The 27476-nt window shown below is 65.4% G+C and overlaps 1 protein-coding gene across 1 annotated transcript; it reads left to right on the forward strand.

The window, feature by feature from the left end:
* The first annotated feature begins 309 nt into the window (after positions 1 to 309).
* Positions 310 to 27476, forward strand: TTYH3 (tweety family member 3). The gene is made up of 14 exons (XM_068565969.1): positions 310 to 601; positions 14162 to 14331; positions 14533 to 14644; positions 14788 to 15008; positions 15306 to 15401; positions 15568 to 15640; positions 15910 to 15985; positions 17092 to 17147; positions 17889 to 17981; positions 18635 to 18727; positions 19102 to 19238; positions 20931 to 21104; positions 21740 to 21815; positions 24259 to 27476. The coding sequence occupies exons 1-14, from the start codon at positions 479 to 481 to the stop codon at positions 24331 to 24333; spliced, it is 1575 nt and encodes a 524-aa protein (XP_068422070.1). The 5' UTR covers positions 310 to 478; the 3' UTR covers positions 24334 to 27476.

Here is a 27476-nt window from a genome sequence, read left to right on the forward strand (position 1 = left end):
CACGTGCAGCGGACGAAGAGCCCGCTGTCGGGATTGCGGGTCCTCAGCGCCTTCCCCGCCAGGAGCCCCTCGCCCTGGGGAAGGGGCCCTAGTGGGCGGAGCCTCGTCCAGCGTGCCAATGGCGGGGCGGGAGCAGGGCGGGGCGGGGCGCGCGGGCGGGGGGTGCGGGAGGCGGGGCCGGCGGGCGACCGGCCAATGGCGGCGCGGGGGCCGGGCGGCGGGCGGTGGGCGGGGGCGCGCGGAGGCGGCGGCGGCGGCGGCGGCAGCGGCGGCGAACAAAGAGGCGGCGGGCGCGGGCGGCCGACCGGAGCCGAGCGCAGCCGAGCCGGGCCGAGCCGGGCCGAGCCGGGCCGGGCCGGACCCAGGAGCGCGCGGGCGATGCGGGAGGCCAGGCCGGGGTCGGCGGGCCCCTGATCCCTGCGCCCCAGGCCAGCCAGGGAGCCCCGCGGCGGCCGCGCGCTCCAGCCGCCGGCCCGCCATGGCCGGGGTCAGCTACGCGGCGCCCTGGTGGGTGAGCCTCCTGCACCGGCTGCCCCACTTCGACCTGCACTGGGAGACCACCAGCAGCCAGTTCCGGCCCGAGGACACCGACTACCAGCAGGTGACGCGGGCCCCCTGGGTCGGGGGTCAGATCTCGGGTCACGGCCCCTCCATTCCGAGGGTCACGGCCCCCCTCCCTGCGGGTCACGATCCCCCTTCCCAGGGTCACGGCCCCCTCTTTCTTCAAGGTCTAAAGACTCCCTATCCCCCACCGACGGTCACGGCCCCCTCCTCCGCCGTGGGTCCTGAGCCCCCCTCCCCGAGGGTCATGGTCCCCTCCTCCTTGAGAGTCTAAAGGCTCCCCACCCTCCATGGAGGATTATGGCCCACTCCTCCTTGTGGGTCACAGCACCCGTTCTTCTGGAGAGCCTCCTGCTGGGTCACAGGTCTCACCTGCTTGAGAGTCTAAGGATCCCCCCCCAACACACACAATCCCCCATGGAGGGTCCACAGCCCTGCAGATTCTAGCCTTCTCTTCCGGAGCCACTAAGAGCCTCCTTTCTGGGGTTAGGAGGAGCCGCCTCCTTGCCCTCCATGGAGACCCCTCTGCCAGCTGTCAGTGCCTGCTAAGGCCCCTGACCAGGGGCGGCCTGGGGGTGTTGCCAGGCAGAGCTCCCTACCCGGAGGACCCAAGGCCCTGAGACTACAGCCGATGCCTGAGAACATTGGGTGAAGCCAGGTGGGGATTCCTTACCCCTCACCCCCAGCCGGGGAATCCCACTCACTGCCAAGCTTTTGGTGGGTGAGTGGTCTGGGTAGATGCCAGCCCTCCCTGGCTGGTAATGACCCCGTGCTGGGTGGCCAAGCTGTGGGATGTACACACAGTGCCTGCCCAGAGACCCGGCTGCCTGTAGTCCTGAGGGAGGGAGGGAGGCCTGGCCCCAGGGACGCCAGATTGGCCTCAGTCTGGAAGGCTGGAAAGGGGCTGCGCCTGGGCAGAGCTGGGGGGTGGCACGGACCCTTCGCAGCCCTCTCCCCGAGTAACCAGACTGTACCAGTGGAGCCCTAGGCCTGGGGTCATGCCAAGCCCAAGCGCCACCCCTGCCACTGAGCCACTGCTGTTTGAGTGCAGGGCAGGGGACCCGGCTGTGGACATTTCCTTCCTGCCTGGGGATCCGGATCCCACACACCCAGTGACTGGGGTGCCTGGTCACCCAGAACACCTCTGAGTTCCTCTTTGGTGATGAGTACAGAGCCCCAGGGTGGGGTGGGAACGACTTTGCTCGTAAGATGGCCTGGGAGTCCGGTATCCGTGGACTGTGTCACCCCTCTCCAGTTCAGAGCTCTTTCCTCTTTGGTCTCCCTTGTCCAGAGGTGGAGAACCGGAAGCACCCCAGCTCTGCAGGGGAGCCTGCCGCCCCAGCCTCAGTGCTCACGTGGTGCCCGGTCCCCCAGCCCTGCTGATCTGTCTCTAAGCAGACTAGAAAGGGGCCTAGGGATTGGCCCATGCACACCCAGGGACAGCAGGATTCTTATAAAACCGGATGCCCGTGTTCTAGAAGCCCAGCCCTGGGGGGCTGACCAGTGTGAGGGCAACACCACTCCTCCGTGCACCCCAGGAACTTCACCTGGGGTGGCTCTGCCACACCTGTCCCCGGGGCCCTGCTTCCACAGAACAGGACAATGTACCTTACTTTAGCAAGTTCTCTGCCACTTGTCAGTTCTGAAGCTCCAGGGGTACCCGGGGTGTCTGTGACCCACATGGAGCTTTCCTGCTGGCCCGTGGGCTGCCACCTGCCCATGCTGCCCACCATGGTTGAACTGGCTGCCATCCCTCCTGCCCTCCGAGGCGCCCGGACATGCGGTGGGAAGTGAGCGAGGGGCCAATGCCTGCGGCCCCTGCGGCCCGTGGAGGCGTCAGGAGTGGTGGCCAGGCCCCCCTCCGCTCAGCCCGGCCTCCCGCAGGGCCCTTTGCTCCTGAGAGGGCCCTGGTTTCTGCCGCGGGGGAGGTTCTGACTCACCCTCTCTCCTCCTCTCCCCGCGGAGCAGAATTAGCCGCTGAATAATTCACGGTGTGGAAAGCAGCCTGGCTCCCACCTCGCTGCTGGCTCAGGGCTGTGGAGCTAGCCGGACCTGGGAGTCGTCCTGCCCCTGCCCTCCTGTGCTGGTGCTTTTGGGCAAGCACTTGACCTCTCTGAGCCTTCACTGCCTCATTCCTGAATCTGGGCTGGTGCGCCTTCTTTGCAGGGCTGGTAGGGAGGTGAGGGCCCCATGCTCCTGCCCTGTGTTGGGTGTGCAGCCCAAAGAGCTCCCTTTCTGGGTGGGTGGGCGATGGTTTGGCGTGGGCCCTGGCCTAGGGCCTCTTCCTGCCTCCCCTGGGGGAGCATTCCTAGCTGTGGGGGGATGGCCGGCCTCATCCCGCTGGTGGGTGCTGGACCCCGTATCCTCCTGATTTGGGACACCCCTCTTGGCCTGGGAGCCTGTCTGTGTCTGGCACCCACCTGGGCTGCAGGGGCCTAGCAGTCTTCTCCCCCCATGTGGGCTGGGCCCAGCTGGGGAGGGGCTTCTGCTTCCCAGGCCGCCCAGGGGAAAGGCGAGGCCTGATGCGGGAGTAGAGGGGTGGTATGGCCGGGGAGACCAGCTGTTGACCTTCGCTGTTTCCTGCCCCCACCACCCACTGCTGGGAGCCCGGTGAAACCCACTGGAAACCCCATGGGCCAGACCCTGTTTGGGGGTGCTGTTTGGGGCTATCACTAGCCTTTTCTCACACAAATCTGGAAGATGAGGACAGTCGTCTCCATTGTACAGATTAGCAAACTGAGGCTTAAAGAGGAGATTGGCTGAGAATCACATAGCGAGTGGGTGGTAGGGCCGGAATCCTGCTTCAGGCCCCTTGCCTCTGCCCCCCAGGAGCCAGAGTCAGCCTTGGGGGACAGGGGCTTCCTGAGTCCCCGACGGCTGGCCCCCTGCAGGGGATGTGACTGAGGGATTAGGTGCTGTTGGAGGCTGTTCTGTGGGCCCTCAGAGCCCTGGCCGGCCCTATGCTAGGGACTTGGAGCCTCTGCAAGACCAAGGATCGGGTTTTGCATCCTAAAGGCTTGTGATTTCTCTTGGCTCCGTATTCCTGAGGCCTCCACCCTGGAGAGGAGGGGCTCCCTGGCCGTGACTTCTGTCTCTTGGGGGCTCATGCTGTTTGCTGAATCGACAGACTGCAGGAGGGTGCTGCTGCGGGCTCTGTGGGGCCTGATGGGATCTGCGGGCTGGCAGGTGCTGGAAGGGGCAGAAGGCTTCTGGGGTCTGCTCTGTGCCGCCCCACCCCCGCACCTGCCTGCCTGGCTGCCGGCCTGGCTCCCCCGGGACTGGGCTATTGCCAGCATGCCAGGAGCTCCCCAAACCTGGGGCAGCTGATGGCGGGATGCTCGCTTTACAGGGGAGGGGGCGCAGGCCCAGAGGAGGGAGGAGACTCCCTGGTGGTTGCATAGCCTGTGACCTGATGTGGCTTGAGGCCAATCTGTCCTCCATGGTGAAGGTCAGGGCTGTCATGGCTGCAGGCGGGGGGGCGGGGGAGAGTCTCAGAGCCCTCTCCGCAGACCGGAGTGCGGGTGCCTGGCGCGGGGTGCCCAGCCTGGGCTCGAGTTCTGTAGCTTCCCACTTGTGTGACCTTGGGTGGGTCCATCCACCTCTCTGGGCTTCACCTGGGGGGGGGATCTGCCCCCTTAACTCCTACCAGCCCTTCCCGACTCCCCCCTCCCAAGCCTCCCACACCCCTGGTGTCCTGAGGCAGAGGTCACACTCACTCTCTGCCCTCAGTCTCTCTCGTTGTCGCTCACTGTCTCCACCAGTTAAGGGGAGACTGGAAGCTGTGAGCTGGAGAACAGTACAGCCTGGTATGGTGGTGCTGTGATCAGGTCAGGACTAGGCCTGTGGAAGTCCAACAGTCAGGGAAGGCTTCTTGTAGGAGGCGCTACCTTGCCTGCCGTGGAGGCGGCGAGCCAGGCTGTGAACGACCAGAAGGTGAGGACCTGCCTGGAGCTTGGTGTGCCGTGGGCACACCAGCTCACCTTCCACGTCAGCCCAGTGTGTGGGGCCCGTTTCCCATTAAAGCCCTGAGTGCTCGGATGTTCCCATCAAGACCCTAAAGATAAGACCGAGGTGGCTGTGCAGAGACCTTGTGGAAGAGGGTTCTAGGCAGTGGGAACTGCCCATGCAAAGGCCCTGAGGCAGAGAGAAGCCTGGGCCTCAGCCCAAAATAAGGGAGTCCCTCTGGTCTGAACACGCTGCCTCAGAGCTGGGGAGTGCTCTGTGCCCGGGGTTGTGTGAGGCCAGCCTGGAAGGCCACTTAGGCAGGACCCACAGGAGCCAGTAGTCTCCTAGCAGAGACCACAGCGCCCGGGTTTAACGCTGTGACTCAAGCAGGGTCAGCGTGTGCCTGTGAGTGAGGCTGGCTCCGCTGGCACCATCTCCACAATCAGGAGGAAATTCACTCTGGTTAAAAACAGCATTTATCGCCTCTCTTCTGGTTTATGAAAGTAAGACACATTCATGGAACACTTGGAAAATAGGAAAGAGTGTGGGGACAGGAAAAAAAAGTCCCTCTTGCTGGAGTCTGTCCATGCGCTTATACGCGGGGAGGGGTGCCACCTAAGACTAGAATTTGTCACCTGCTTTTAAACATCATGTCTTTTGGACCATGTCCTTGGTCCATGGTTCTTGGTGCTTGCCCAGCATCCCACGACACCAGTCAGGATTCTAAGGCTCCAAGTGACAGAAATGTGCCAAACGTAACAGAGCACACCGAGGGGCTGCGTGGAAGCTTCTAGAGCACGCCCTGCGTGGACAGCAGCTGTGAGGGTGCAGGGGGGGCAGGGAAGCCCCTGCTGGGCGAAATCAACTTTGTCAGTTTCGCTCTTAGCCAGTGTCCGGGCGCTGGGGAGAACCGACTGTCACGTGGCCCTTTGGCTGGGAGGTGAGGCTGCTGGCTGCCTCTGCCACCAGGTCTACACCCGCTGAGGGGCAGGTGTTGGGGCCAAACTCTTGCCTGGCGCTGGTGCGGGCTCTGCGCCGCCAGGCGCCATCTTTGGGCCTTTCTGGGGCTCCTGGTTTTCTCGGGTCTGAAGATGCGGTGACCAGCTCTGTCCCCAGCACTGTACTGCCCTGCCTGGGGGACAAAACAGCTGGGAGGGCTCCTGTTTTGGCTCTGACCAGGGGCTCTTGGTCAGGCTCTGGGCTGGGTGCTCTGTGGCTCTGACCCCCAAGCTACAGCTGCTCTAGCGAAGAGGCTCATGGCGTTTGTTTTGTAAGCTGTTTGTTTCTGGGAAGCCAAACGGCAACACTACAGAAGTGAAACTGAGGCCCCTGGCCAGCCAGCATCAGTGGGCTGGGAGGCACGGACAGGCTCCAGCTCCAGCCCAGCGCTGCCCTGCCTGCGGCCACAGCCCCTGTGCACTTTCCGAGTCTGGTCCCCCCAGCAGGTGCTAGTGCAGGAAGGCTCAGAGGGTGCTGGCACCAGACCCCCACTGGCTAAGGCAGCTCTGCTGAGTCCTCGGCTGGAGAGGAAGAACCGAACCTGCAGCCCAGGGCCTGGATCACAGAGAGAGAAAGTGCCCCACGTGGCCCCCGAAGAACTGGGGCACGTGACAGAGGGCGGGTGCAGCAGGCCCCAGGAGCGCTTGGCTGTGCCCATTGCTGCCTCCTGGGATCTGCGGGGAGCCCACCCTAAGCCCTGTGCTGGGCCGGGACACACACACGGCCCCCAGGCGGCCCTCAGGGGCTTCGCAGGATCTTGCGGGGGGGTGAGGACCCAGGCCCACGGTCGGGTTGCTGCACCTCAGCGTGGCGAGGCTCTCGTGGCACACACCGGGCGGGCACTGTCGCCCAGAGCGGGGAGCCACACGCTGCCAGAGGTGGGGGGTACTCTGCAGAGGACCCCCGTGGCTAAGGTCCCAGGCCTGCCCGGGGGTCCCTGCTGCAGAGGGGATGCAGAGGCCCCAGAATTGGGTCTGCCGCCTGCCCTGCTGGACTCCCGAGGGGCCCATGCACCGCGGACACCTGCTGAGGCAGCGGGTGCCCTTCGTGCCACGGACGGGGCTGTTGGAGGCTGCAGCGGGCCTCCAGGCCGCCAGCCCAGCGTCAGGGGCAGGACAGGGCCTGCGCCCGGTGCCAGCTGGCCCTGAGGCTGCTCTGCTTCTTGTCCAGAGTCGGGGCAGGCGCCTGGTGTGCCCTCAGGGAGCAGGGCCAGGGGAGGGTTGAGCGACTTCCTGGGCTGGGCCTGGCGGAGCTGAGGGGTGCCGGGGTCTGCACGTGGGCTGGGCGGGCTGCCGGGGGGGGCACTGCCCCCCACTCAGGGCCTGGGCTCTTCATGTGCCGCTGGGCTCCTGCACACACGCAGGCTGCAGCCCCCGCTTGGCGCGCCCCTCCCCCTCCCGGGAGGCGGCTGGCTGAGGCTGGGTCCCCTCAGAGGGGCAGGTGGGCCCTGAACGGTAGGTGTGCCAAGGGCGCTTGGTTTTGTCCGCAGCACGCTCTAGGGCCAGGCGTGTCCTGTGTTGGCCGAGGGCACGGGGTGAGGCCGGGCTGCCCAAAGCCTGAGTGGCCCCTTGCTTCTGCCTCTGAGAAGAGCGCCAGGCGCGGTGCCACTCTGCCCGGCTCCCCTGCTCCCCTGCTCTGGCCCCGTGCGCCCTGGGCTGGGTTCCTGACCGTTGCGAGGGGCCCTCCAGACTGCTGACCCCCGAGTCGGGTTGGGCTGTGCCCCCGGGTGGAGATGAGCCCTGGGCTGGGCTCTGGTCTGGATGATGATGTGACCGCCCACCTGGTAGCTCCTGGCTACATCTGAGGTCTGTCGCGTGCGCCCGCAGGGGCGGCGGGGGGAGAGGCGCTTGCAGACAGGCTGGTGAAGAGCAGAGTTTTCTGGGTGTCATGCTGGGAGACGTGTTAGGGCACCGGGACCGAAATAGACACGCTCGCGGCTTCGAGGGCCACGCCGGCGTCTCGTTCTCTGGTGTCTGCTCCCTCCGCCAGCAGGCGGGGCGCGGGCGGCGGGAGAGCGGGGCCTCGGTGTCCTTCCACGTGGCCCACAGGCCTGGAGGGCAGCAGGGAGTGCTGGGCCTGGGGGGTGACCCACCAGAGCTTCTCTCTGGGGCTTCACCCAAGTCCCGCCTCGCTGGGCCTGTGTCCCGGTGATTCCTGGCGGGGCAGGGTGGGGTGTGCCCGTGAGGATGTGAGGCGCAGCTGGAGCGTGTCCGTGTGCAGCCTGGTGGCCTGGACCTAGGACCTCAGGGCGAGGGGACTTGGACAGACAGCTGGGCCCCTCCCGGGCTCCTGCATGCTGGCCGCTGGCTGTGCTTTCTCCAGGCATGGCCACGAGCTCACCATCATGGAATTCGTGAAACCCAAGCCTGGCTCGGTGGAAAATCTGTTCTTAATTTCTGGCCAGCATCTGGGAGCCACAGCCAAGTACGCTCGGGTGGGGAGCAGCGGCTGCACAACCGGCTCAGCCCCGCGGCCCTCAGCGCCCAGCCAGCCTGGCCCAGGAGGTGAGGGGCCTCTGCTGGAACTTTCCTCAGGAGGCCTGTGCTGGCTCACACCCTGTCTCCATTACTCAAGTGTGGGGGCCCTGGGTGTCCCTTCTGGCCCCAGGCCCCTGCCCTGGAGGATGGGTGCCACCCCTGCCCTGGGTGGTCTGGGGACCAACAAGGCCGTGTGTGTAACTTGGCTACAGTGGGTGCTGAGGCAGAGGGCCGGCGCTAGGGGAGGGGGCAGTGCCACGTGGGGTGCGTCCTTCCCAGCGGGAGACCCCAGACGTAGGAGCTGTGGCAGCAGCTCAGCCTGGTGCCCCTCCCCTTTCCTCTCCCAGGCCCAGGGCTCCAGCCAGGACATCTGTGGGTTCCTAGAGGGTGCCTTGGGGTGTGGGACCCTGCCAGCCTCCTGGACGCCCCGACCTGGTCTCTTCCTCTGGAGAAGGGCCTTTGGCAGCCCCAGGGCCGGGGTGGGCAAGCCCCAGAGGCACTGGAGGGGTCCATGGCTTCCCCCTTCCCACTCCACCCCTATCTACTGGAGCCCCCGCTCCGCTGTCAGGGGCTGCAGGCTCAGGCCTGACCCCTGCCTTGGTCACAGCTGCCGGGGCCCCCCAGGACGCAGGTCTGCAGCCTGGACCTGGTGCTGGGCCCTCACTCACACTGTCCCTCTCTGGGAGTGCTCTCCCCACACCTCACCATGCCCTGCTGGCACCCACCGACCCTGCGATGGCAGTTTAGGGCACCCCCTGAAGCTTCTGCACCCCTCCCCCGATCTCCCTGGTTCCCACAGTCTGTGCTTCCAGGCCTGCACTGCTGGGGTCTTGGGAGATGCCAGCCCACCAGGAGCTGTGTCTGCGGGTCCCATGCCCTCCCGTGCCCAGGGCCAGGCCTGGCACTGAGTATGGACACCGTGTGTGGCTAATGGTCCTCGGTCTGGGGTCAGCTCCGGGCCGGAGGCCCTGTGCGTGGTGAATCCGGCCTGCTACTCCAGAGAGGCCGGTGTGACCAACGTGGGGACACAGGAGTGCGGGCTGGTGAGGTTCCAGGTCCCTGGTGGAATTTGGACTTGCCTCCTCTTTGGAGCCTTGCTCTTTACCAGCTGGCCAGGCCACCACCCCTGGAGAGTTGGTACGGGGGGAGGGGGGCAGGGCCCGAGTGGCGGGGGGCAGCCCTTCTCGGGGGGCTCCCGCTCTGGCAGGCACACAGCCCTCCCGAGTCCCTCTCATCCGCCCGGCAGCGGTGGGACCTCAGGCTGCAGTCACGCCCCCGGGCTGGGATCCCGGCCCCACGCCACTAGCACGTGACCTGGAGGAAGGGCCCGATCTCCCGGAGCCTACCCAAGTCACCCCTGGACTGCTGGTCCCAAGTCCCCCTGCCAGCGCCGGTGCCTGGGTGCACGTGATTTCCCACAAGGAGGCCCGCCACTGGGACGGCCGGGTGGTGGGAAGCGGCCTCTGGCGCTGTGCTTGGGGCAGCCATAGGCCCAGACTTCCCATCAGAACCTCCGTGAGGGTGTCCCGGTGGGGCGGTGTCTCCCCAGCCTGGCCGTGGGCTTGTGGTGGCCCGCAGAGGGGCTGAGTGGACAGGCCAGCTCTCGGGGTCAGTTGCTAATGGCACGGCAGCGGCTCTGCCGGGAGGGGTGCGTGTTCAGCAGGCAGTGTGTCCGTGGTTCTGATGTGCTCCCCGCCTGTGGCGTGCTCCCTCGCAGGCTTCCGTGCCACGTGCTGCCAGGACGCCTAGCTGGAGCTGCCTGTGCGGGTGACACGTGGAGGTGCTACCCCAGGGTCATGCGTGGCCCTGCCGGCCCGGTGGCCTGGGGCCTCCTGGTGCAGCCCGAGCCGGCGCTGTGTGGTGCGAGTACCCGTGCGTTGACAGCCCACATCTGGGCTGTGCCGAAGGAGCGGAGCGGGCGGAGCGGGCCAGCAGCAGGTCGTGGAGGGGACAGGCCTGCAGCCTCGTGCTGTCTCACGCTGTGGCCTCCCGGCTGCGATGGGGCTGAGCCTCTGCTGCACGGACTTTTATCAGTAAGATGTGGTGACACACCATGGCCCTCCCCTTACAGGGCCGGCTGGATAACCCCCTTGTAGCCGGACTGCTGGCAAGTCTGAGGCTGAGCTGGGGATCCGCGCACCCTGTTGGGACCACCCACCTGCACAGGGAGCCCGCTGAGGCTCACACAGAGACCACCTCTGCCCTCGGGCCCCTGTCCCTCGTCCCCTTGCTGGGGCTGGCAGGACCTGCTGGAGGCCAGGGACTTGTTGGGTCCCCTGCTAGGCCTCAGATGTGGGCCTGGGCCTGAACTGGACAGAGTGAGGCTTCAGACTCTGAGCTCTGGCTCATCAGGTGTTTCCAGAGCCGGTGGGGACTTTGGGGGCCTTAGGGCCTGGGGGGAGCGCGTGGACACAGGGCCGGGCCGGGCCTCCTCAGTGGTACATTCCACGGCAGGGGCTGCAGGGCCTTGGGAAGGGTGGGGTGGTCTAGGGCTGAGAAACAGCGGCCGTGGGGCCGGGAGGGGTGGGTGGACAGGGCCCCCCCCAGCCCAGCGCACGTGTGTCCACGCCGAGTCCTCGGCGCAGCGCTTGAGGCGCGCTCAGGGGGCGGGCGGCCAGCGCTGTGGCCCGCGGTCAGGATACGGGCCCCAGCGCCTTGTCTCGCCTGACTGAGTGCTGACATCACTTCCATCACAGACGGAAAATTCCATTTGGTCAGAGCCCAGATGCTGATCAAACATTTCCCATTCAGAAGGGACGCCAGGCTGTTGAAAGGGAAGGCGGGGCCGCCACGGGAAGGCTGTTCTCTGGACCAGGGCAGAGGTCAGGCCAGGCCCCCCGGGCCCCTGGGCGGGAGGAAGCAGCTGCCCGCTGCCGTGCGCCCCAGGCCTGGCTCCTGCCCCCACGTGGGCTCTGCTGGTCTGCAGCAGTGGGCTGGGACCCTGTGTCATCCAGGAGGAGGGTGCTGTCACCTCTCCAGGGGGCTGAGTGAGGCTGTCCTGGTGTAGGCCCTGCAGCCTGCCTTCTGGGGCTGTGCCAGGGGCCACGAGCAGCCCAGTGGGGTCCAGGTTTAAGGCTGGCCCCGTCCAGGAGGAAGCCGTCCTGCCCGAGAGCAAGCTGCCCCAGCCTGTCAGAGCTTGGGGTGGGGGGCAGGGGCCCTGTGTTTCTGAGTGTCCACTGTGGGCCAGGCCTCAGGGCCAGAGGGGGCACCACCCCAGCTACATTGATGAGCTCAGCGAGGCCTTTCCAGCACCCCCTAGGGGAGGTGTGGGCAGACAGACCCAGCGCTTAAATGGTGGAAATAGGGCCCTGTCCTCACAGTCAGGAAGGGCGTTCTGGAGCTGGGCAGACAGAACAGGAGGGGAGGGGGCGGAACCCCAGCTGCCCGGACGCCTGGCTTCCTGTGTGTTGGGCTAAAGGGGTGACATATAGCACGTGGGTCTCTGCCTGTCCTTGCCTTCAGGGAAGCCTCTGGAAGTCACCCTCCTGCCCTCAGGTACCCCTCCCGGAGGAGCCCCGGGACGCACTCTCACCCTCAAGGCCCTGGACCTGGGGCTTCCCGGCGCTGGGCCTGCCTTGCGCCTGCCCGTCACTTGTTCAGCCTGTGAGGCAGGGGTGGGACGGGAGGCTCCTCCCCCAGGGCTGTGACTTTCAGGGCCCCCAGGCAGGTGGCCGTGCCTGTGCGTGAGGCTGCCCTCGGCTTGCTGACGCCTCTCTCCGCTCCCCGTTGCTGGCAGGGGTCCGATGCCCAGGTGCTTGGGAACCCCTCCCCGCCTGCCCCCCCCCCCCGAGACCACAGAGCTTCCAGCCACAGGCTGCTGTTGGCGCTGCTGCTGGGAGCTCAGCGGCGGCAGCTTCACGTGCACGTGCGTGAGCGTCAGGATGTGGGTGTGAGTGTACGTGTGTGGGTGTGAGTGAGCATGTGAACACGTGTGGGCATGAATGCGCGTGTGTGGGCGTGAACGTGCACACGCTCACTTTGTCCGTGAGCAATCTGGACTCCCCTGCAGCAGCCGGGACACCGGCTCCCTGTCCCCAGCCCACCCGGCTGCGTGGGTAGAGCTGGCCTGGGAGAGGCACCCCGAGGGCTCCCCACGGAGGCACTGTTCTAAGTCTTCACGGGTATTAGCTCATTTCATCTCACAGCAGCCCTGCTAGGTAAGGGAGTGACGCCACTGGCCCTGTTCTATACGCGGGGAAACTGAGGCACAGGGCCACTGACTCACGGTCACATCCTAGAACCAGGCAAAGCCGCGTTCGAACCCCAGCCCTCTGGTTCCCCTCCAGACCAGCCGCCCCTCTGGGCTGGGCAGGAGCCACTCCCCCACACCTCTGTCCGGCAGCAGGCGGTTCTCGGCCTCCTGGTGGCGACACCCGGGGTGTCCCTCCCCTCGACCTCTGCTCCTGGGGGACTGGGCACCAGCAGGGACTGCAGCATCGCCATAAGCCGGCCCTTCTCCCACGTGACGGCTGGGAGGGACTGGGAAATGTCACATTCCCAGAAGAGGAAGCAGGGCCTGCGGGAGATGCACCGGCTCTCACGTGGCAGAGCTGGGAGCAGGCCAGGGGCCTCCCACGGCTGGCTGAAAAGAGCTACTGACAGGTTTCTGGGTTCGTGTTTTAATTATAAAGGTAGTACGGTTCGTGGTTTAGAAAAAAAAAAAAAAAAGATAACCATAAAAGGAAAAAAGAAAAAAAAAGAACCCAACAGCAAAAAACAAACCAAATCAAAGCTGTAGGAGATCCAAGTGCGCCTGCCGGGTGCCCAGGCCTGGCACAGCGCCTTCTGGGCACTGGCAGCTGCAGTGGCCTCTGCCCAGAGTGCTCTTCCCTGACCTGCTGGGTGAGGATGTGCCCTTGCAGACTTGCCCTGCTACTCCTGCCTGTTCTGCTTTTTCTGTTTTTCATGGCCCGGCTCACGTCCAGCAGGCCCCAGCCCCTGCCTCCTGCACCAGCCTGGCAGCCCCGAGGATGGGGGCTATGCCTGTTGGGCGCCTGCCAGGCCCTGGCACCTGACACGTTTCCCAGACGAGCGGTGAGCCCAGCTGTGCCCCACCCCGGCCTTGCCCCAGGTGCTAGGATCCTGCTTGGCCAGTGATGCTTATCTTACCTTCGTTCTCTCATCTGGTGCACGGGACTGGGTCGTCCTGGCGCCACGCGGGCGGTGGTCTAGGCCTGCGAGCTCTTTGACGAGCCGCGATGACCGTGTGAGCCCTGGCCTGGTGCGCTGCCAGGCTGGGTGGGCTCAGGACCCCAGCGTGGGTGCCGCCTGCCCTGGGCCCGATTCCCCGGCTTCCTCACCCCAAGAGGGGTTTCCTTGAGGGGATGCGTGTAGATGCACTGATTTCAGCATCAGCTCCAAGCAAGCTGTGTTCCGCACGTGGGCGCGGGTGGGGGGGATCAGGCAGGAGAGGAGGTGGCGCGAGGTGGGTGGGGTGGGCCTGCCGGCCTGAGGACCGTGGTAGGCGGGCTCCGGCTGGGGGAGGAGGGGCAGCGGTTGCCGCCAGCGCACAGCCGAGCTGGGGCTGGCGGACGGGCTCGCAGAGCCTCGGGGGCCAGGCTGATGAATCGGGGCTCGTTGCTGGTGGAGATGTTCAGGCAGGCGTGTGGCGTGGTCTGACTGAGGATTTAGGGGCGCAGCTTGCAGGCGGGGGCGGCAGGGGCCCATCCACCCTTTGCCGCTGACCCGCGCGGAAGGGAGCGGCAGGGCCTGCGGCCGCTGTGCTTGGTCTCCGGCTCGTGCGTGTGAGGGCAGAGCCCACGAGGCGGTGCTGTTCCTCGCACCCTGGTGTTTGCTGGGGGGGGGGGGGGGGGGCGGGGCTTGTGGCCGACACTAGGCCCCTTAAGGTGAGTCCCCTCCCCCACGACTGGCGCCTGTCCCTCTGACGGCCCTTGAGTTCCACCGGAGACCCCCTGCTGTGGCCTGGCTGGTGTCCCTGTGTGACCTTGGACAACCTCCCTCTCTCCCCACCCCGCCCCGCCACTGGCCTCGGAGTCCCCTTTGTGACGCGAGCACCCTGGGACCCTGACGAGGCGTGCTCTGGAGCCAGCACCCTGGGCCCGCTCCCTTCCCCCACCCAGCTGGTGGGCCAGGGTGGCCAGGTCCTGTCAGACCCTCCTGCCTGTGCAGAGCCAGGGCGGGGGTCCACACCTCCAGCACCGCTTCCCAACCTCCCTTAGGCGCTGCTGCTGCTGGGGGCGGCCGCGCTGGCCTGCCTCGCCCTGGACCTCCTCTTCCTGCTCGTCTACTCCTTCTGGCTGTGCTGCCGGCGGCGCAAGAGCGAGGAGCACCTGGACGCCGACTGCTGCTGCACCGCCTGGTGCGTCATCATCGCCACGCTGGTCTGCAGGTGAGCGCGCGGGGCGGGCCGGGGGGGCGTGGCCAGCGGGAGGCGGGGCCAGACTGGGAGGGGCGGGCAGGATGGAGGGGTGACTGGGCCGAGAGGGAGAGGGGCCGGGTGGGCCGGCCGGGGGCGGGGGCGGGGCAAGTGGGGGCGGAGCGGGCCGGGGCTCCCAGGCCTGTGCCCTCATGCGGCCCCGCCCTGTCCCAGCGCCGGTATCGCCGTGGGGTTCTACGGCAACGGGGAGACCAGTGACGGCATCCATCGGGCCACCTACTCGCTCCGCCACGCCAACCGCACGGTGGCGGGGGTCCAGGACCGCGTGAGTGGCCGCATGGGAGGGGGCCTCTCTTCCTGCCCCTAAACCGCGTGTGTGCGCGTGTGCCCCAGTGTGTGGGAGCGAGGCGTGGGCGTGTGTGGGGGCCGGCCCGTGACCCGGCTCACGCCACCCCGAACCTGGCGCAGGTGTGGGACACCGCAGCTGCCCTGAACCGCTCGGCGGAGCCCAGCTTGCAGAGCCTGGAGCGGCAGCTGGCCGCCCGGCCAGAGCCCCTGCGGGCGGTCCAGCGGCTGCAGGGCCTGCTCGAAACGCTGCTGGGCTACACGGCTGCCATCCCATTTTGGAGGAACCCAGCCGTGTCTCTGGAGGCGCTGGCCGAGCAAGTGGACCTCTATGACTGGTACAGGTGCGGCCCTCTTTCCTGCCTGCCCCGCTCGGTTCCCACTAGTCTCTATGGGCCAGTCAGCGCCCAGCTCCCGGTGCCTGAGGTCTTTTGGGGCGAGGGGCTGGGGCCACTGGTGGTCACTGTGGCAGGAGTCCCCCATGGGGACATACGTTACAAGAATGAGGGCAGTCTCCATATCCCAGGACTGCCTGTGGATGCTCCTCTGGGCTGCTTGCCTGGCTCTGCCCCAGCACCCCCTTTCTCCTGCCCTGGGATTGGGCCCCCTATGCCCGGCCCATGTGTACGCTGTGCCCCCAGGTGGCTTGGCTACTTGGGCCTGCTGCTGCTCGACGTGGCCATCTGCCTCCTGGTACTGGTCGGCCTCATCCGCAGCTCCAAGGGGATCCTGGTCGGGTGAGTCTGTGGGCCCTCGGGGCAGGGGGAGGGGGTGGGGCATGCCTGCAGCGCCATGTCCCCTGAGTCAGCCCTGTCCCACCCTCCTGTCTGCGGGTCCAGCCTGGCGTGGGGTGCAGCCCTCACCCCGGCCTGGAGGGTGCTGACTGGCTCTCTTTGCCCCAAGGGTCTGCCTGCTGGGGGTCCTGGCCCTGATCATCAGCTGGGGCGCACTGGGCTTGGAGCTGGCCGTGTCTGTGGTAGGTGATGGAGAGGACAGGTGATCCCCGTCTGCTGGCCAAGCACGGGGGGAGGGGTGGGGGATGCCACACTCATCGCCCCTCCCCTCTTCCCCTGGGGACCTGTCACGGGCACACAGCACGTCAGTCCCCGCCGCCTGCAGACTCACGCCACCTTCCTGAGCCAAACACAGACCCTGGGGGGCCAGGCTCCACCCGAGAGCTGAGGGGTCTGGGGCGGGGGGGCGCCCAGCTCAGTCATCCCATCCTCTTGCCTGCACCCACCCCAGGGCTCCAGCGACTTCTGCGTGGACCCCGACACCTACGTGACCAGGATGGTGGAGGAGCGCTCAGTGCTGAGCGGGGGTGAGTCTGCAGTTGTGTCCCAGCAGTCCCAGCCACACGTGAGTGCAAGCTCCTGCCTGCGGGGCCACAGGCCATCTGGGTCAGGCCTTGTGCTGGCTCCGTTGACAGGGGGCGAAAGTCAAGTGTGGGGCGTTCTTATGTTTCCGACATAAGTTCCGTAGGAACCCAGATCTTGACGGCCAGGTATGGGTGCGGCGCAGAGAGGCTGCCCTGGGCCGTGATGGACCTTACTCCTGGCCCGCATCGTGCGCTGGATCCCAGAGAGCCGCCAAGAAGGGACCCGAGAGCACAGGGCGGGGCGGTGGTGGGGGGGGTGCGGGTGTTAGGCAGCTGGGGTCCAAGCCTTCTTCCCCAGCTCTGGCTGGGCTTGAATCTCTTAGGTTTTCAAAATCAGAATTATAAGTGAATCCCCATCTCTGAACGTTGGACGTTGAATCAACACCTGTTTTAATGGGGATGTGCAGGCCACCTGCACGCCCCGGCTTCGTGCCCCCTCTTTGGGGTGACGTTCTGGCCTAAGAACTGTTCTGCCCAACTGGCCTGGGAGCAGATGCCCGCCCAGGTGACCTGTGACTCCTTGCCCACCCCCAGTGCCCTGTCTGCTGCTCCCCAGGGAGGGGAGATATGAGGCTGCCCCCCAAGAGAGAATTGTGCACCTTTCAGGGACATGGCTCAGAGCAGAAGGGCCTGAGCCCTGGCCCCAGGCTCCCTGGAGACCATGTCCCCCCTCACACCTGCAAGCTCACAGATACAGACAGGTGCACACGTGTGAATGCACACACACATATGCAGACATGTGCACATAGACACCCATGTGTGCAGACATACACGTGTTCACAGATGTACCTACATACACGACACGCAGACACAGCCGTACACATGCAGATAGGTGCGCGCGCACGTGTATGTGCACACGTGCGGATACGTGCATACACATAAAAAATATATACAAGCAAGCACACGTATGTTCAGCATACACGCAGGTGTGGAGACACCCCTACACACGTATATACAGACATGCACGTGTAGATACACATCACATGCAGACGCACACAGGCACACGCGGACGGCTGGAGTGGCTCAGCCGCCCTGACCTCTCTCCACAGACATCCTTCAGTACTACCTGGCCTGCTCGCCCCGCGCCGCCAACCCCTTCCAGCAGGTGAGAGCTCAGCTGCTCCGGCCCCGCAGAGCGTCTGGTCCCCCGGCCCCCGCCCCCAGGTGCCCACAGACTACGAGGCCCACTCTCACACCTCGTCAGGCCCCTGGGGCCCCAGGAGCTGTCGGGAGGCAGTTGGGCGAACGCCACGTTGACATTACTAACTGCCCCCGGGGTTACCACCCTGAGAGCCTCAGCACAAGCCTCTTGGGGTGGCCTGCTTAATGCCCCCGAACCCCTGGGACTCCTTTCATTTCTCAGGCTGCCCCAGCCATCCCTGTAGGGCAAAGCTGATTGTGTGGCAGGTGTGGGAGGGGCCCAGGGATGCGCCGTGGAAGCAGGGGTCCTGTGCCTGCTCTGTGGAATAAGTGGATGGATGTTGTCACGATGCAATTTGAAGGGAAGCCGTGTAGCCCACTGCCTGTCATTCCACGTAACTGTGTGGCCCTCTGGGGTCCTCAGGACTGTTTATCTGCTCTAAAGACGCTGTATTTTCACTGTGTTGCCTCTGGGGTGTGTGGTCATCCGGGGGGCCAAGGAAAGGTGTCCCCCAGGCCCACAGAGCAGACTGCCAGGCACAGCCATCCCACCCCACGAGCTCGTGGCCTCACAGGCTGGGCGCCCCTTGGGCCGGCAGAAGCCGAAGGCACTGGAGCTGGCGTGCGCGTGTGTGGGCGGGGACCTCGGGGAGGGGGAGACGGCTGCCCCGCCCCCGCTGGGATCAGCCGGCCTCTCTGTGAGCAGAAGCTGTCGGGCAGCCACAAGGCTCTGGTGGAGATGCAGGACGTGGTGGCGGAGCTCCTGAAGAGCGTCCCGCGGGAGCACCCGGCCGCCAAGGTGAGGCGTTGTGGGTGTGGCCTGTGGAGCCAGTGGGATTCCTCTTCTCATCACGAAAGGGAGGTGGGGTGCACACGCTGCTCAGGCTGCCTCCCGGGGGACCCTGCTGGGGGGTCTGGCCCTCTCTCCCACCTGCCATCCTTCCCTTCACGTCCCCGAGGATTTTTGGTAGGTTTTACAATGCAGACACACACACACACTCACACATGTGTGCACACACATGCACACACACACACATACACTATAGGACCAGTCTCACTGTGCACAGAGTATGTTGGACAATGTTTTGTCCCTTAAGATATTCTGAAAATTTCCGTTGTCTTAAACTGTTCCTTAAAACGTGACTTTTAAAAGAACCAGGCCCGTGTCAGGGGACACGTGGGCGTTTGCTGTCTCCCCCCCATTGCAGTGAAGGCCCCGCCCCGGCGGCCACGTTGGGCAGGCGCTGTGCGTCCCGCTCTCCTCACGTCCTCAGCAGCCCCCTGAGACCAGGGCACAGACGTGGGGGTCCCCCTTTCTCAAAGCCAGGGCCTGTGCTGGGACTGGGGGGGTCAAGGTCTCGGCGGCAGGGTGTGGGGTGGAGGGAAGCCTGTGGCTGGTTCAGGACCCTTTCCGGAACGTTGTGCTGACCTTGCGTGGTCCACGCCCTCCAGGACCCCCTGCTCCGTGTCCAGGAGGTGCTGAACGGCACGGAGGTGAACCTGCAGCACCTCACCGCCTTGGTGGACTGCCGCAGCCTGCACCTGGTGAGAGCCGTCTCCTAGAGCCGGCCCGTGGCTGGGCGGGCGCGGGGAGCGGCAGGGAGCAGTGGGGAGCAGCTAGGAGCAGAGTGGGGTGGGGGGAGCAGCTAGGGGAGGGGTGGGGGAGGGGAGCAGCTAGGAAGGGTTGGGGAGGGGAGCAGCTAGGGGAGGGCAGGGGGAGGGGAGCAGCTAGGGGAGGGGTGGGGGAAGGGAGCAGCTAAGAGGGGGAGGGGGAGCAGTCACAGGGCCTCTGCCCAGCTTCGAGTCGGGGGCGGTGCAGGCTGCTGGGGGCTCCCTGTGCACACTTCATCTCACCCTGTGCTTTCCCATCTCTCTCTCTCGGTGTCTGTGTCCCCGTCCCCATCCCCGCCTGCCCTCAGGACTACGTGCAGGCCCTCACAGGTTTCTGCTATGATGGTGTCGAGGGCCTCATCTACCTGGCTCTCTTCTCCTTTGTCACAGCCCTCATGTTCAGCTCCATCGTCTGCAGTGTGCCACACACCTGGCAGCAGAAGAGGTGAGGGGCTCAGGGAGGTCCTGGAACCTGCCCCAGGCCACACAGCACCGGGGGCTGTGCCTTCTGGACACCCCATGTCGTAGCCAAGAGACGGGGACGAAGGCCTCCTCACCTCTTGACACTCCCGGGGCCTCTGTAGCAACAGCCCAGAGGCGCTCCCGGTCCAGGCGACACTCTCGAGTCCGGAGCAGGCAGGGAGAACCGGGTCCCCTGCCTGCTGGTGCTGGCTCTGTGCCCACAGCCCTCCCCACTTCTGACTGGCTGGGCTCAGGATGTCTCATCCTTCCCCCCACCCCTGGGTGCAGGTGTGCAGTGCTGTTGAGGGGGGAGACCAGCTGACTGGGGGACTCAGAGCTTCCGCAGGGAGTGCCCCACATGGCCCTGGCCTCCGTGGCCCCCTCAGCTGGGTGACCAGGATGGCAGCTACCTCCCATGGGCCACTGTGTCTATCTTTGAAATGGTGGTCCTGGTGGCCCCTGCCTCAGTCTCCCCAGTCAGTACTGGATTGAATGATACATGGGTATGCCAGGCCCGCCTTCCCTGAGCCCCTGTGGTGTGTCTCCCACACCCACCACTTCCCCTCCCATTTGGACTGTGGCTGTTTCTTGGTGGCCCGGCTTGTTTGGCAAGTAGCCCGGCTCAGATCTCTTCCTTTTGTCTGGACTTCTACTCTGTTATTTTCTGTTGGGATGTGTTGCTGCTAGCGGTGGCAGTAATGGCAACGATGATGCTAGTCACGGTGCTGGTGGAGGTGGTGGAGGTGATACGGTGATTGTGATGCTGAAGATGGTGAGAATGGTGACGACAGTGGTACTCACGGGGGTGGTGATGGGGGCGGTAGTAAAGATGGCAGCCGTAGGGGAGTGGCGAAGAGCACATCCCTGGAACCTCATGGCCTGGATTCAGATCCCAGCTGTACCTTTGCTTATTGGGTGACCATAGGCAAGTCACTTAACCACTCTGGGCCTCAGTCTCCCTGCCTGTAGGATGGGGGTTAGAAGAGTACATCCTCTTGGCGTGACGTGAACACTAGATGAACCACTGCATGCAAGCGCTCGGCCCTGGGCTTGGCTGGGAATTGGCACTTGGCCAGTTGCTGCTGCAGCCCCACCTGTCTCACTGCGAGGAGCATGGCGAAGGGACCCTCTGCTCCAGGCCACCCAGCCGGTGGTGGGGAGGTGGGATGTGAGCCCCGGCCTGGCTGGCCTGTACCCTCACCACCAGGCAGCCAGTCCCAAGTCCCATCCAGGCCAGGCAGCGTGTGAGGCACCACACACCAGAGCGCCAGAGGCCTGGCCCCCGGCTCCCTCGCCTCGCCCTGCAGCAGCCGGGGTGGCGTGGAGGGCGGGGAGCCAGAGGGCAGCAGAGTCCGGAGGACCGGGCTCAGGCCCCCCAGGGGCGGGCTGGGACGGCAGAGCCCAAGAGCACCCTGCTTTCCAGGCACCTGGCCCTCTGTGCTACCCCAGGAGGGGCCCTGTCCCTTCTTTTTGGTAGACAGTCGGTGTCCGTGTGTGCAGGCTGAGGTGCAGGTTCCCTGGTGTCCCCGGGTGACTTACCCACCGTCCCGTGGTGGGTAGGTGACAGAACCAGGATTGGAACCAGCTGTGTCTGCACAAGAGCTGACCCCCTGTGGGTCTCGTGGCTGGCTGCCTCACGTCAGGGCCTGAACCTGTGCTGGGTCCGTCCCTGCAGGGGCCCTGATGAGGATGGGGAGGAGGAGGCCGTCCCAGGGCCGAGGCAGGCACACGACAGCCTCTACCGCGTCCACATGCCCAGCTTGTACAGCTGCGGCAGCAGCTATGGCAGCGAGACCAGCATCCCGGCCGCGGCACACACTGTCAGCAACGCCCCGGTCACCGAGTACATGTGAGTGAGTCGTGCTGGGAGCGGGCGGGGCAGCCCAGGTTGGGACGGCAGACCCGAGCCCTGGGATAGGCTGCCTGGGACTCAGTGTGGCCGGCATGCGTGGCTCCCGTGGCTTGGAGTGGGGGTGCAGCCCCACTGCAGGGAGCAGGGACTTGAGCTGCTGCAGTGGGGAGGGGGTGGGGCCTTGGATGGCGGAGAGGGTGGGGCCTTGGATGGCGGAGGGGGTGGGGCCTTGGATGGCGGAGGGGCCTCCCCGGGGCTGTCCGGGCTCTGGGTGGGCTTGGCCTGCTGCTCCCACATGCCTGGGTCGAGGCCACAGGGAGGCCACTCTGTCAGATGGAGGGTCTGTGTTTTGTGCAGGGAATGACGTTGCCAAGGGCCCTGGGCCTGGCCACGTGGTGGGCAGGCAGCCGGCGGGGCCAGGCTGAGGCTGGCAGGTGGCCAGCATGGGCCTGCTCGGAGCCTTTCACTGTGTGCCGGGTTCCCGGGAGCCCAGGCCCTTGCTGGCGGGCAGTATGCAGAGTGCTGGGGAAGATGCATGGAGTCCTCCTAGCTCCAGAATGGGCCCTGTTGGCCCAGGGCTGGGACCACCATGGCCAGTGGTCACTCACAGCCCCCTCTTCCTCTCACCTCAGGAGCCAGAATGCCAATTTCCAGAATCCCCGCTGTGAGAACACCCCTCTCATTGGGCGCGAGTCCCCGCCGCCTTCAGTAAGTCTTGGGGCCGGAGGGTGGGTAGGGGCCCCGCCCCGCCGCCTCGTGTCTGCTGTGGCCTTCACAGGCAGTGCAGGCCCTGCAGGCGGCCCCGAGCCTTCAGTGCCAGGGCTGAGGGTGGATCCCAGCCAGGGCTCTCAGGCAGGCATCTGGCCTGTGTAGACGGGGCTGGGTGAGCTCACAAGCCCCTGCGAGGGCCCGTGCATCTCTTCCCACCCCAGCCCTGCTTCCTCTTCTTTTCCTCCCTCAACTTCCTGGACTCAACCCAGGTCTCGTCTCCTGGCTCTTCCATCTGTGCCTGGTGTCCCCTCTGGTCTTGGGAATGAGACACAGAAAAGGGGACAGGGTGGGAAAGGAGCTTGTAGAGAGGCTGGGGCCCCTGGAGGGCTTCCTGGAGGTGGTGGGCCTCAAGGAACAGGGCTAGAGAGGCTGAGGGCCACCTTGCTTCAGAAATACCCGCCCGCACGTGGGGTGGCCCCGTCGTGCCCTGCAGCACAGAGCCGGCCTGGGGTGCCCTGGCCTCAGACCTGGCCCTGGCCCAGGCTGTGCGGGTTCTCAGGCCGTGTCATGCTCGGGCCACCCTCCTGTCGGTACTCTGGTCTGCACCCAAGGCCTGCTGTGGGCCGGCCCTCACCCTGGCGTTGAGGCCACCCTCTCTCTCTCTTTTTCCTGCACTCCTCCCACCCCGGGCCCTCCTAGCGCTATCTGGCTGCCCTGGACTCTGGCGGCCACACGGGCTGGCAGTTTAAGCCCATGAACAGTGCCTGAACGCTGTGGTGGCTGTGTCCTCAGAGTGACAGGTACTGACCCACCTGGGTCCCCTGCCCTGCACCGCCTGCGCACCCACACCTCCGTGCCTCACACCCTTTGCTCACTGCTAGCCCATCGCCAGTGCTGGCTCGTCGGACAGGTCCCAGCGCTGTCTCGGCTCAGCGCCTACGGGGCCAGCTTGGGGCAGTGCAGGTGGGTGGGCTTTGTGGCCCCTAGCCCAGCCACAGAGACCCTGGCCCTGGGCTGTCACCCTCACATCAGGGGCAGTGAGCCCCTGCAGAGCCCCCTCTTCACCCCTGGCCCAGCTGCAGCTGGCCACTGCCCGTCTGTCACCTCCCAGCGAGTCAGCCACCCAAACCCGTGTGCGCGTGCAGCCTGTGCCTGGCGCCCTGGGGTGCGCCAGCAGGCCCGGCCCTCGAAGGGCCGCCGCACGTGTCTGGAAGTGCACACAGGTGCGTGCAGAGGGGCACGCAAGCCGCTGCGGCCCTCCCTCACTCCGCGCCGCACGCCTGCTCGGGCTTGCCAGGGGTCTGGGCTGCTGCCCACCGTCCCCCGCCCCGTGCTGCATGTCCCTGGAGTGACATGGCTCCCAGTGCGCGCTCGTCCTTCTCCCAGGTCGCCTTTGTGGCTGCTGACGGGCGCTCACAGCCTTCTCCCTTCCAGGAGGCTTGGGGGGGCTCTCGGGGCCCAGGGGAGATCGTCTGTCCTGATCTGCACACTGTGGTGGGTGGCCTCGGGTTCGGAGCCCCCAGGGATTGCTGGGGGCTTGTGGCTGCGGGGTCAGCCTGCCAGGCTCCTTCCCACTGGCAACCCTTGGCACGTGCCTTGGCTTTTGTCCCCCGGATGGGCGTGTGGCCCCTTGCACACTGCTTGGTTTTAGCACACGTCTCTTCCACGTGTGTTCATTGTGAGCACACGTGCACATGCATGTGCATCAAGTGAGGCCTTCATGCTTCAGGTTGGACAAGAGTGGCCGAGATGTGCTGGCTGTCCCCGTCCCCAGCTGCCTTTGTCCCTGTGTCCGTGACCCACAAGGAACCCACAGTTTGGTTCCCATCCGAGTGGGTGGCAGCGTCACCCCAGCCTGAGGGGCCTTTGTGGCTTCGCGGTTCCTGGGGTGACGGGGCAGAGCAGCTGTGGAGTCTCCTCACTCCTGTGACCTGTGGTGCCTGCCGCTCTGGGCCCTTGGGGACTGTCTGTGCCTTGGGCACAGCCTGAGCCCACACACTCCTTCTGGCCGCCCAGCCAGGATCCCGCAGTGGGGGGAGGAGGCGTGTCGGGTGCAGTGGGGAGCCTCCAAGCTCTGGTTCTTGCTGCGGGCACAGTGCTGCCTGGCCTGATGCCACATGCCCAAGTCGGGAGCAGGGGCTGCTGGGCTCATCTCACTGGGAGAGGACGCTGGTCCCTGTCCTGAGCCTGGGGAGTGGGCAGCCAGACCTCTGCCCCCCTGGGGCTGTCACTGCCCCCAGCCCCAGCCAGGGCTCAGGAGTCCAGGCCCTGGACCAGCTGGCGCCTCACAGAGCCCCTTCTCCCAGGGCTCTGTCAGCTGTGCCACTGTGTGGTCTGCCCCATCCCACCCCGGGGTGCCTCTGGCTCACCCCATGGAGGCCCCTGCCCCGCTGTGCCAGTGCCCGCTGACCACCTACCCCCTCCCCTTGTCTCCCTGCAGTACACTTCCAGCATGAGAGCCAAGTACCTCGCCACGAGCCAGCCTCGCCCCAACTCCAGCAGCAGCGGGCACTAGACCGCCCAACAGCCACCCGCCCCACGTGCCAATCGCCCCGCTCCTCCCCGTGCCAGCCTTGCTGCTTACACCCGCGGCTGCCTGCCGCACCCTCCGCACCTACCCCGGGCCTGCTGCCGGCGCCTCTGTGGCCACTCGCCCCTCTCCTCCCCTTCCTGCAGGGGCACGGAGATGCCTGGCAGGCTCCTGCTGGTGGCGACGCAGGGGCTCTGGGCCCGCACCCTCTCCTCGGGTCACACGCCTGGACACCTGGGGGTGCTGCTAGCGACGCCCGGGCCCTCCTGGCCCCCAGCCCCACGCCCCTCTGCCTCCGAGGATTCGGGGATTTGCAGAGCCCTGCGCTGGGCCAGATGCGTCGTGCTGGTGCTGCCCCTGCGGACGCCTGCAGTCTCCTCGGCTGGCAGCCGCCCCGCCCCCCCCCCCCCCTCCCCCAGCCCTGACGCTTCTGTGCCTCACCTCTTAGTTCGTAGGCAGCACGCCGCTCCCCTGTGTGCTGGGCATCTGGAGGGACGGCCGTGCGGACCCACCCGCCTGCTTGTCTCCCACGCGTGGAGACCCTCTTGTGGCGCCTTCACATGCCTCTGCAGCATCTATAACTCCTTCCTTCCCTCGCCCCCCACCCCACCCCAGGCTCTCTACATCGGGTCCCCACTTTCTCTGCTTCCCTCCCAGCAGCGCTCTCTCCCTCAGCACCCACCCAGCCTGTGGCACCCAGCCCTCCCTGGCGGCAGGAGACAGCAGGTGCCATGCGGAGCCCAGGCTGCTCATCGAGTGCTGGCCGCCCTCTTGGTGCCAAGACCCCCTCCCCCACCCCAGAGACTTGACAGCTTCATCCGGTTCATTTTTTGCACTAACCACATTTGTCATCTCTAGGGCAGGCGGGGTGGCGGGCCGAGTGGCACCCCCTTTTCGGTTCCCTTTCCATCCAGGACAGGCACAGTGTCCCAGAGCCGGCTGGGGGGCTGGACCCGAGCTGGCTGTGAATGTGCCCTCGGCCCCTGCTGCCCCTCTTGGGACTAACCACTGACCTCACTCCAGCCTCCGAGAGAGAGCACCCCTGGCCAACCCAAAGCCCGCAAGTGTGACGCCGAGTCCAGGCTGGAGTTGAGTCCCAGGATAGCCGGCTGGGAGTCGGGCTGGAGAAGGTGTTTCTTCTCGTGGCGCTGCTGGGGGGTGTCGAAGACAGAGGCAGCCCAAGGGCCTGGAGACCCCTCCCTGGGCAGGCGCTGCGCCAGGGGACTGTGTCATCAGGAATGAATGTCCCTTGGGCTGTAGGACTGAGGTCCCTGTGGCCTCAGTCTCTCTACCTGTGAAGTGGGAACAAGGCTTCCCTAAGGTGCTTTTGGCTTAGTGTACAATGTTTGCTGTGTTTCCTGCCGCAGATGGGGGTGCTACCCCCAAATCAAGTTGGGAAGTGCCCTGCCAGTCCCAGCCCTGCCCTGCCCAGCCAGCCTGAAGCAAGAGAGGCCAGGTGCAGGCTCTGCCCTGTGTCAGTCCAGGGGCAGCAGAGGGCCACTTGGCAGCCACACAAGGGCCCAGGCCGGGGCAGACAGCAGCCGGCCCGGCAGTTTACAGACATGGGGGGCTCTTTCTCCCAGAGCGGCAGGGCACCCCTTCCCTAGGGTGGCTTGGAAGAGACCACCTTCCTCTGTGATCCCTTCTTTGTGCTGGTATCTGGGACCAAAAGCGTGGGTGGGCCTGGGACTAGGTCACATCTCCCCCGCTCCTGGGGCAGCCTCTGCCCTGGATGGGGTTGGGGGAGTGAGTGGGCAAACACGGGGGTGCCCCAGGTGGGCCTAAGGGCCCGCAGCCTCGCATCTGAGCCCTTGCACACGGCCAAACCTCACTGAAAGGCACCTTGTGCTCCAGGCCCCCCGCTGTTCTGGGCACACACGCACGCGCACACACACACACACAGCGGTGCCACAGCCCAACCGACCAGTTTTTCTCTGGGCTCCACCGCCTGGGCGGAGCATTCCTGCTCGGCCTCGGATCAGAGGGGAGGCGCCGGCTGTGCTGCCTAGGGCGCCGCTCGGAAGCACAAAAGGCCGCCCGGCCCGCGGGGCCGCCGAAATGTGAATGTACATAGCGTGAGAGCTGGGCGCCGCGCACCTGCGCCGCTCGGGGCCCCTCCGTGCGTGCGTCGTGTGCGTGTCTGCCCGCCCATCTGTGACTCCGCCCAGTTCCTTCTACTCACTGAGGCGGAAGAAAGGAAAACGGAGGAGGTTAAAAGGGGTGCAAGACCAAGCCTCTGTCCTGGAGGGGGAGCGCATCCCGCCCTTGGTTTTCTTTTTGCTCTTTAAGTTTTCAGGCCGTTTCCTAACCAGTCCCGTCCCGGTGACTTACCCGCATCCGCTCCCACCCCTGCACCTGTGGTTCTTGCCCCTCGCAGGCCCTGCAGCATCTTGGGCGGTGGTCCTCTACCACGTGGATGGGAGGGAGAGGCCCTGAGGCCCCTGACGAGCTAGGCGGGCAGGAGGGGTTCCAGTCCGGTCTCTCGCCGATGGGGCTCCTTGTGCAGATGCACGCCCCCCCAGCTCCCCTGGCCTGGTGCGGTAGGGCCTGATGGGAAGCCCTGATCCTATATGCCCCTCCACACCCACCCCATCTCACTATGCAATCCCAGTCCAAGCTCCATTCCCTCCCTACCCCAGGACCCCCGCCCAGCCCGGGAGGGGTGCGTGGGTGGCAGCCCCAAATGGGGGGACGAGCGGGGACCAGGGCCTCTTGTGCGGGCTTTTTTTTTTTTTTTTTTTAACCATAATGGTTGTGTGCCGCACCACTTTATATTTGTTACATATAATATATCTCTCAAAGTAATTTTGTTAAGACTCCCCCTCCCAGGTTTCTCTCCTGGCCCTTGCATCCCACCCACAAGGTGATTTAGCGTCCTGAGCGGGGAACTGAGGCCTGAACCGCTTGGCATTCTCCAACTTCCGTAGGGCCATGGCTGTATGTGCTGTCGCTGTGTTTCTGGGTTTTTCTGTTTGTTTTTGTTTTTTTAACTGGGTTTGGGGTTTGATTTTTATTTCTCTGGGGGCTTTATTTTTCTTGGCAAATACTAAAAATCTCGTCAATGTAATTTCTGTGGTTTCTATTCAGCTTGGGTTTCATGTTTTAAAATAAACAAATTTTAAAAAACA

The sequence above is a fragment of the Eschrichtius robustus genome, chromosome 16 (genome assembly GCF_028021215.1).
Source record: "Eschrichtius robustus isolate mEscRob2 chromosome 16, mEscRob2.pri, whole genome shotgun sequence".
NCBI classification, from domain to species: Eukaryota; Metazoa; Chordata; class Mammalia; order Artiodactyla; family Eschrichtiidae; genus Eschrichtius; species Eschrichtius robustus.